General features: G+C 40.5%; 2 protein-coding genes across 4 annotated transcripts; one reads left to right on the top strand and one right to left on the bottom strand.

Moving 5' to 3' along the window:
• The first annotated feature begins 536 nt into the window (after positions 1 to 536).
• Positions 537 to 3,248, top strand: jagn1b (jagunal homolog 1b). Of its 2 annotated transcripts, none has more exons than XM_084922623.1 (4): positions 537 to 670; positions 1,210 to 1,307; positions 2,468 to 2,540; positions 2,584 to 3,248. In XM_084922623.1, the coding sequence occupies exons 2-4, from the start codon at positions 1,219 to 1,221 to the stop codon at positions 2,998 to 3,000; spliced, it is 579 nt and encodes a 192-aa protein (XP_084778749.1). In that variant the 5' UTR covers positions 537 to 670; positions 1,210 to 1,218; the 3' UTR covers positions 3,001 to 3,248. The 2 variants fall into 2 exon arrangements, with proteins under 2 accessions (XP_084778749.1, XP_084778750.1); XM_084922624.1 differs by having other exon boundaries at positions 539 to 670; positions 2,611 to 3,248.
• nfkbiz (nuclear factor of kappa light polypeptide gene enhancer in B-cells inhibitor, zeta) lies at positions 3,065 to 9,139 on the bottom strand. Of its 2 annotated transcripts, none has more exons than XM_084922619.1 (10): positions 8,808 to 8,954; positions 8,324 to 8,403; positions 7,677 to 8,023; positions 7,136 to 7,241; positions 6,909 to 7,055; positions 5,183 to 5,246; positions 4,923 to 5,092; positions 4,659 to 4,769; positions 4,335 to 4,502; positions 3,065 to 4,246 (listed from the first exon to the last, which is right to left on the bottom strand). In XM_084922619.1, the coding sequence occupies exons 1-10, from the start codon at positions 8,881 to 8,883 to the stop codon at positions 4,208 to 4,210; spliced, it is 1,308 nt and encodes a 435-aa protein (XP_084778745.1). In that variant the 5' UTR covers positions 8,884 to 8,954; the 3' UTR covers positions 3,065 to 4,207. The 2 variants fall into 2 exon arrangements, with proteins under 2 accessions (XP_084778745.1, XP_084778744.1); XM_084922618.1 differs by lacking the exon at positions 3,065 to 4,246 and adding an exon at positions 9,049 to 9,139 and having other exon boundaries at positions 4,278 to 4,502; positions 8,808 to 8,971.
• Positions 9,140 to 9,159: the final 20 nt, after the last annotated feature.

Here is a 9,159-nt window from a genome sequence, read left to right as displayed (position 1 = left end):
ATTTTCACTGAGAAGAGCGGCACCTGGTGAGGTCGTCTGCTGCCGCAGCCTATCTGTAGGCCAAGGTTTGGCATCTTGTGCATTCAGAGTGGTTGTCTGAGTTACTGTTGCCCTCCTATTAGCTCAGTGCAGTCTGACCATTCTCCTCTGACCTCCACAATTTTTCATTTGTGGAAAAATCCCAGTAAATCATCAGTTTCTGAAATGTTCAGCTTGTCTGACACTGAAATCACTTTTATTCACTATTCTGACGCTCGCTTTGAGCTTTAACAGGTCATCTATCATCTGTGTATACATGCCTAAATGCATTAATTATTTGCCTGATTACATGTTTCAGTAAAGAGCAATAGAACAGGAGCACCTAATAAAGTGGCCAGTTAGTTTATGTTTAAAATAAAATAGCCTATGACTGCAGCAGTGTCAGTGTGTTGCCATCAGATCATCCAGAGAAATGCAATCTGCTTATCAGAGGAATTAAATGGTTAACATATGACAGTCACAGGAAAGGGAGGGAGCAAGAAGATAGAGACCAATCAGGGTTTGACACGTCATACATTCTGTCTGTCATCCCTCTTTCCTTGTATGAAGCTGGCCAGCTAGCTGCTCTGTAGCCGTTGATAACCAGGTTTTTAACGGTTAAATGCTTTTATTCTGTAGCAGAAAATAAAAGGTAAGTGCCGTTGTATATACCAGATATCTCAACAGACGACATAATGCCATTGCCGGTGGTCTGACTCGTATTTATCTCTCGCTAACACTACTTTTGTTTGACTTACAGTAGCAGTGAATCACTCACAGGCATTAGCTTGCTAGCCTAGCCATTCCCAAACAATTTGTAACTCAACTTATCGACATAAGTCATGGCAGCTGAAGTAAAAACGAAGCATCTTCTGAAACATTTAAGCTGACATGCAGAGTGGGAAACAGGAGCTTACTCTTAACCGCTCCCCGTGCCACATTAGCAGCATTAGCAGATAACTAATGAATTAAACACCTGTATGCCGTGATTTAATAACAGCAAAGTCCCCTTCCACCCTCATTTTAGAGCTTTGTCACTTCTACAAACGCAAACGTGAAGCTTTTAAAGTGTAAAATATAAGAGTAACGGTATTGCATGACTGAGCAGTCAGCTCATTGCTGGAAATAACTGGCTTACTGATGTGTAATTAGACATTAGATGATGTTAAACCTGACATGTTTTGCCTTCAGATATCCATCATGGCTTCTCGGGCTGGTCCAAGAGCAGCGGGCACAGATGGCAGTGACTTCCAGCACCGGGAGCGGGTCGCCTCACACTACCAGATGAGGTTCATTTATTTACCATTAAATGAGCGATAATCCCCAAATTCAACTCTTAAGGAATTATATTTATTTTATTTTTTTTAATATTTTAACTTAAGTGCCCAAGTAATTAAACATTAGTAGTGTTTATCTGAAATCACTTTAGTTTTAATTAGTTTAAAAGCTGCTAAGTGTTAACTAGGGCCCTGTTAACTAAACTGATATAGATGACAGTATAAAAATGTATACCTCAGCTCATTCAAGGCTTTCTTTCATCAGTGTACAGTCCTGATCATTCAAATCAAATAATAAAACAAGCTTCGCTGTTCTTAAGTATTAAACTACTAATTTGAAAAGCTAAAAAGAGCAGTACAGCTGTTCTAAAACCAGAATGTCAGTAGTATCTCATTTGGCGTCACAACTATCAGCTGGAGAGACTATTCTCAAGAGCTACTGAGAGAGATGCTACAGGAACATGTCAACATGTCCAGCATCTCATGGACTACTTACTGCAGCCAGTCTGTAAGGTAGTATATCTAATTAGGGTGGTGCCTCGTCTAATTTCATGATGTGCAGAAGCTCCAACGGGGACTCTGCTGCCTCCATTCCTGTTCAGCTCATACACGTCAAACTTTCAGGACAAGTCCAGGTCATGCCTCGTACAGAGATACTGATGATTCTGCAGTGGTTGTATGTATTAGTGATCAACATTTAAAGGAAAAGTTACGCTGCACAACCTGTCTGACCTGGGACGGGATGTGGTCATTATCTCATCTCGTTTCACAAGTTATTATTTGTAAAACAACAAATATGACTTTGAGCACAATGTGGGTCAAGGTGATCATTGTAAGCTTGAATAAATTCTGAGTAATGCTGCAGGAGAAGTCGTGATTCTTTTGAATCATGGACCCACAGGCCTCTTGCAGTTGCGTAAGCTCATCCTCCTTCTGGATGGACAAGCCAAAGCAAATACAGCCTTTTGAGAAGTACTGTTTCTGAGACATCAGAAGCATCGGCCTGCTTAAATAAGTACATAGAAGAATCTCTTAGATATAAATTACTGAGTGAGTGATTGCGACTTGTTGCTATGCAAAGGTTTGTGTTTAGGAGACTTTGATCCACTAAATCTTGAGTCGTTTAAAATCTAACATCTGATTGGTCTTTCTTTTATTTTTTTTATGTTCAGTGTTTCCTTGAAGTCTGAAATCCGTAAGCTCAACATTGTCCATCTGCTGATCTGGGTGTTGATGGCAGCTCAGGTAAGCATTCTTGTGGAGAAGCATGTTTTACGTTCTGTAAAAGTTGAGTGTGTTTTCATTTCTTTCTCAGGTGACGGTAAGCCAGCTGAACCTGGTGTCCCACAAGGTGGTGGCCTCTCCATACCAGTGGGAGTACCCCTACTTACTGAGCATAATACCCACAGTCTTCAGCTTCTTGGCACTGCCCCGTAACAACATCAGCTACCTGGTCATCTCCATGATCAGCGCCGGGCTCTTTTGCGTGGCGCCACTGATCTACGGCAGCATGGAGATGTTCCCCGTGGCTCAGCAGCTCTATCGCCACGGCAAAGCATACCGTTTCATTTTCGGCTTCAGCGCCGTGTCAGTCATGTACCTGGTGATCGTCATCGCCGTGCAGGTTCACGGCTGGCAGATCTACTATAGTAAGAAGCTGCTGGACCAGTGGTTCACCACCACACAGGAGAAGAAGAAGAAATAAATTCAGCTGAAGCATGCTTAAACTCCAAGGTCAACTAGTTTGAAGGACAAAGAGGATCTTAGAGCCAAATTGCCAAGACTAAGAGACTTTATTGTTGTCCAGCTTGTTTTTTTTTTTTCTATATTTATATTTGACAGTGATTACATCATTGTTTGAAGAAAATCAGTCCTTGGACAGATTGTAACCACCACCTTCCCCTCTGTACATGATTTCTGACATTTCATCATTAACAGCAACAAATCCTAAAATGTTTTGTGTACTTCATTACTTTTAAGTACTGAGAAAACGCAAATCACATGCAGTAACATTAAAAAAATGTTTAGAAAATTAGAAATTGTAGTAAAAATTCTGGGATTCGGCACCATATTAGCCAAATATTCCTCCAGGTGACTTCGTCCATTTCTCCAAAATTAAATCAAAATTGGAGTTGGAGGTTTTCCACAATGTGTTGGAGACGCACATAAGACATTAACAGGTGATTGCCCAAATTTAAATCATGCCTGTTTGATTTTTTTATATGTATATGAGGCAGAGTCCCAGAATTGTGTATCACCCCTCCTATTTACAACCATAAAGTTGAAACTTAACTAAAAGTGTAAAACAAGACAATTCACACATCACAATAGTTACCTTTACAATAACACACAGTCATGAAGACAAAAACAACACAGTGTAATTACATAGTTAGAAAAAAGTTGGTTCAGTGATTTTTTTTTCCCCACATAACATTTTGCATATCATTATCAAAACATTACCTAGATATTTAAGATCAGAACTCTTACAAAGATTTGATGAGGGATGCACCAGTTGTTACATTTTGGCCCAATATGCCGGGGGAAAAAATAAATCATTTGATACCTTTCAAAGTACTATCTCTTGATGAGATGGGTAAATATTTTCCACTGCATTAACAAAAGGATTTCACTTGGTGCTAAAATATTCAAAAATTAAAAAAAAAAAAAAAAAAAAACAACCCCCAAGATTCCTTTCCAAACACTTAAAACCTGTAAAGAATCACACTGACCCTACTTGATAAAAGCAACAACAAAAATTTTACATAAGTACAATTTTTTTTTCTTTTTTTTGTAAGCATTACACCGTAATGAACAACTCGACATGTTTCACTGAAACAACCACCATCTGCCTTGTTTGGCAAATCATATTTATCATACTCAACTGTCTGACTGACAGTGTTCTTCAGCTTTATTTAAGCATTAACATGTTTTCCTTTCAGGATCTGCCGCACCTGCAGGAAAAAAATTTGATTTTGATTTCAGTCAGCAAATAGTGCCATCTGCAATTCCTCCAGCATGTATGTGAAGTGACACCCTTACCTTTTCCCCAGCAGGACCTTCAGGTACCAGCTGAGACGGCAGCTCATTTTCTAAGTTCCTAATCCCAGGATCGGCTCCCTTTCTCATAAGCAGCTTCACCGCTTCGGCTTGAGTTTTGTGATTGGTCAGAGAGCTGACGATGTGCAGCGCCGTGTTTCCACTGAACGTCTGAAAGGAGTGGACAAGACACCATATGTTACTGTTTGTGTAGTTTTTATGGGCGCAGTTTGGAGCTGTGACAGCTGGGAAACTTTCTCTCTGGTTTCTTGTAAAAGGCAGCAATCCACCCTAAATATATTGTTTGTCATGAAACAGTAGGCATACCTTAACATTTACAATGGACAGCATTGTTGGCTGGTCAAGAAAAATCTTCAGCAGCTCCACATTTGCCTCCTCAGAAGCCATATGGAGAGAAGTCCGCCCACTTTTCTGATCCTGGAGAGATTAAAAATAAACCAAATGAAAACCAGATTGGAACTTTAGATCACTGTATCTTAAACCAAACCACAAGAGACGGGAAAACCCGAGCAGTTTGGTGTGGAGCAGGACCAAGCCAGCTAAATGTTCCCCTGAAGTGGTAATACTTACCTTTGTCCCACAGGAGGCGCCCATGTTCAGCAGAATCTTGATACATTCAAAGTACAAGCGCTTCCGCTGGCCCAGCTCCGCGGTCATGAATGTGCAGGGATTTTCCAGGTTCCTCAGGTCCTTCACAACATTGTTGTGAGACAAGACGGCCAAATGAAGAGCAGTCAAACCTTCCAGACACAGAAACAAATTACAGAATTTAATCACAAAAAAGGCATTTGAGCATCCTAAAGTTTTCAGTCACACAAAAACACACTCACCATTGTAACTGAACATTTCTACATCGATCAGTTCCCCATTTCCTTTTAAGGCCTTCCAGATGCCCTGCGGAAATATGAGTGAGATTAAGAAAATATTCTTAATACAACTAGAAAAAAAAAAAGCATGACTGCAACACTAAATTCTATTCTGACAAAACGTTATTTGGCCTACATTTGTCACAGTTGCAGGGGAAGTGGATCAGAGTCCGGGTTTATTATTAATTTTGGCGCCATGTGATAAGACAAAGGTCTTTGGTACATTTGAGGAAGCAGGCAACGTGTTTCACATTAACTCTCAGCAATACGCATATGTTATACATTAACAAGATGAGTTGTGTATCTCTGTTGTCTTAAGGGCTTGAGATGAAGGCCTCTTTTTTTAATAGTCTTCAAGACAAGACTTAAAGACTTACTCAATTTCTTGTTTTTGAAGACCTGTCATCCAAGAGCCTTCTTCGGTTAAACCTTTAGTGGGTTTGTTATCATGCAGCCTTAACTCTTTACCCTCTAGAAACCTTACTAGGAGTAACCCTTGAATTTAATGATATATACTGAAGTGTCAGAACTCGTCAATAGGGGTACAGGGGAGGACGTCAAATGTTGTCTTTATGGCAGAACTCTTGTTAACTCTTAACAATGAATGGGATGGGTCAGCAACTCTCAGGACACACTCTACGGTAGTAACCATACTAGGGGTTAAAAATATGGGACTCCGATCAGCTTTGAAAACTGAAGTATGTCTAGTTGCCAGTTTCAGCGCCTACAATGACCACTGGATTACTGACCTACACCGATATCTGTCTCCTGTTTAGGTTATGACATTTGATTAGTTCTTTGACACTAAACCCTCTGGTTTTGCTGCTCAGAATCAGACAATTCTGTTTCCCCTACTTGTAAGCACTCCATTGAGGAAAGCTGTCCCAATTCTGGCCCTGTGATGCTTAAACGTGGCAAGACTGTTGTCATCTATACGACTTGGTGTTGTGGTTTCAATGAAAATCTTCAGGCTTTATTAAGAAAGCTGAATTATGTTTTACAAAAGAAATGAATCCTGCGTTTGGAGTTTAGCCAGCCTTTCTCAATCCCCAGGTATCACCTAATGCCGTTTTCCATGGGCGTGGCTCATTTACTCACAAGGTGTCATTTGCCAGCAGAGCTTCACGCCCTGGATTGGGGCAATAGTGAGACAGGTGTGCCACTCCCATCTCGCTAGGAGATACGACAGTAAGGCTGCTGTTACTTTGTCCTACTGTTGTATCATGGGAATACTATACTCTGAACAATCACCTTTTTTACATCTTAAACTTGTCTGTTTAAGCCTGTTGTTGCTATAGAAACAACCACAAATATTTTTCTTATTTTGCGTCAACAAGAACACCAGATGCCGTTCTGATGCAATCCCAAAGGGATTAGTGCAGGGAATTTCGCTTGTTAGGTAAATGTCTACACTGTATAGCCACTTTGTATTTGATAGCAGCAATTAAAGTTTGAGAATTTTTAAAGCTAACTTAAAAATTTCGTGTTGATCCAAAGCAATGCTCTGAAAAGTTGCTAGACAGTATAATCTTGCGCTGCTTAGCAATGGAATGATTTAATTTAGATTAAATTAGTGGATATTTGAAGCCTAAAGAGGTCAACTTTAAGTTTATGCTTTAACTTTTAAACAGCATTTAATCTATATATACATATGCAGGTAGGTAGGTAAATACTGATAGTGATTTCTTACCCCCAGAGTGAGAAAGTGGCCTTTCTCAGCACACACATGCAAAGGAGCACGACCCCAGCAGTCTCTCGTGTTGACCTGAGCTCCGTGAGCCATGAGGTCTTGGAGAATTAAGTACTGATTGGTGGCAGCCGCGATCTGGAGAGGGCTCTGTGGAAACACAGCTTACAGGTTAATGTGTCTTGATGTATGGAAACCACCATAAATCACAAGCCACTGAATGTCTTTACCTGCCCGTTGTGTTCTTTAATGTCCAGAAAGCAAGTTCCAGCCATTTTTGCAGAGAGAACGTAAGCCAGAGCACGCAGACCTTTTGCTACTGCTATGTGAAGGAATCTGGTGGAAGGAGTAAAAAGGTCAGCTGCAGCAGAAATCCACAGAAATGCTGTTCATGTGTCAGTGTTTGGGTCAGGCTTACTGTACCTTTGTGTGATTTCTAATAATTATTCTGCACTTTTAGCCAAGTAGGCCTGTTAGACCTATTTTCCATTTGCTCCTCAATGGTTTCCACCTCTGTCTGCTTTTTTTTTTTTTTTTGCTAAATTGTTTAGCCTTCCACTGTTCTGTTACTTTAACCTGTTTCAGCTGATCAGCCTTGACTTTTAGTAGTTTCACCCATGTAGCTTTTTACTTTGACCTAGCTCTGTCTGCCCATATAATTGTATCTCTACTTTTTAGTTTACTATTTAATTTAATCACCTAATTCTATGACACTGATCTTTATTCAAGTAACCACTGGTCAGGGTAATGCTTTCGTTCATGCATACATACGTGTCACCATCTGAGTCCTGCACGGACAGCTGCTCTAGGGAAATTCCTTCAACTTTGCGTGCCTCCTGCTGTATTTGCCATTGAAACAAGGTCATCCTGCCTTCAGGAGACGGGGTCCTTTGTTTGTGCAGGGGTGGATACTCGAAGCTGTGCTGCATTTGTTGATTTACGAGAAACTCTTGTTTCATTGGAGCATTTTCAGAAGCAGCAGTTGGAAACAGGGTGGTGGTATTTTGACTGACAGGCGCTGGAGGGCTTAACTGATGATGATTCACGCCAGTGGGAGAAGTTTCGTATTTTGGAGACATGCGTTTGTGCTCCAAATTGTAGTTGTCCTGTGAGCAGTTCTGTTAATACAAGAGGATCAATGTCAACTTTTACTAGGAATATTAATAATTGGCTTATTATGGGTTGTTATATTCATAATAAACACACTCATTTGGGCTGCCTTTACATGCAGACTTTTCTCAACAACTTGTACTTGGCTCTGAATTTTGCCAATTCTTCCTCATACTGGAGGAACTCAAAGCACTGCCATAACTCAAGACTTTACACGCTCATGTGCACCTTTATAAAGAGTTCAGATGAAGCCTTCTATATGTTCTATTTTCTGTACTTTACTGGTCTACTTGCGTTCAGGGCCATACCTGTAGATTTTTACGTTTCATCATTAACATTTGCTTCACAGTTCTCACTGGTGGCGGCTTCACATCGATGAATGAACACCCTGTAGGGAAATTAGAAGTTTTACTAGCCTGGACATGAAAGACACACTGTGTCTTTCACACACTGTAAATATGTGCCACCGCATAAAGCATCAGGTATTTATTCTTCAGTGAAAAATAGGAAACAGTGCATGCAGTAAGGGGGTAAAGTTAATTTATCAATAAAAGCTCTCGGTTGATTAGGTAAGTATTTAGTCATGTGGTGTGCTTTAGGCCTGGCACACAAAGTCAACAGTGCGACTAATTTAACATTCGCAAGTCTGTCTGACTTCCTCGTTCTATGAATCTCAAAAAATAAAACAGGTGGAATAAGGTGTTTGGAGGCAAAACAATGTGTGAGGTTAGAGTTTCAGACTTTTTAGAGCGGTGAATGTGTTATCAGTTTACTAAAATTACACAAACTCACCTCTGAAACTCGAGCCGAAGTGAGAGGCCAGCAGAGTCTGGCCTCCTGAGATTTCAATCCCTCTAGAATCCAGCATGTTTACGGAGTCATTCACTGATTCTCAGCCAGCGTTCTCTGTCAGTTTTCTCTGCTGCTCCCTCCACACACACAACCTGGAGAGTAAACTGCCTATCACTATAAATTTTATGAAAAACAAACAAACAGCAGGTGTGTGATAGTGAAACATGTACAGGTGGCTCACCTTTATGCTCGTAAACGTAGGATCAGAAACAAGGAACAACTGCAGCACAAAATGCCCCGCAACTGGTTTCCTCCTACACAGGGTTACTGAGGTGTGTCTGTTAAGCATTTC

Source organism: Perissodus microlepis, chromosome 23 (assembly GCF_051167445.1).
Source record: "Perissodus microlepis isolate ML-2025 ecotype Zambia chromosome 23, ASM5116744v1, whole genome shotgun sequence".
Lineage (NCBI taxonomy): Eukaryota > Metazoa > Chordata > Actinopteri > Cichliformes > Cichlidae > Perissodus > Perissodus microlepis.
Note: the sequence above shows the minus strand (reverse complement) of the source record. Positions and strands in the feature narration are given on the sequence as shown.

Bases quoted from the DNA above. Each gene is read 5' to 3' on its own strand.
- jagn1b (XM_084922623.1), top strand. From the start codon at position 1,219: ATGGCTTCTCGGGCTGGTCCAAGAGCAGCGGGCACAGATGGCAGTGAC. The intron at 1,308-2,467 runs GTTCATTTATTT...TTTTATGTTCAG, and splicing joins GCCTCACACTACCAGATGAG to TGTTTCCTTGAAGTCTGAAA. The intron at 2,541-2,583 runs GTAAGCATTCTT...GTTCTGTAAAAG, and splicing joins GGGTGTTGATGGCAGCTCAG to TTGAGTGTGTTTTCATTTCT.
- nfkbiz (XM_084922618.1), bottom strand. From the start codon at position 8,883: ATGCTGGATTCTAGAGGGATTGAAATCTCAGGAGGCCAGACTCTGCTG. The intron at 7,056-7,135 runs GTAAAGACATTC...GTGTTTCCACAG, and splicing joins TTAAAGAACACAACGGGCAG to AGCCCTCTCCAGATCGCGGC. The intron at 4,770-4,922 runs GTAAGTATTACC...TAATCTCTCCAG, and splicing joins GCGCCTCCTGTGGGACAAAG to GATCAGAAAAGTGGGCGGAC.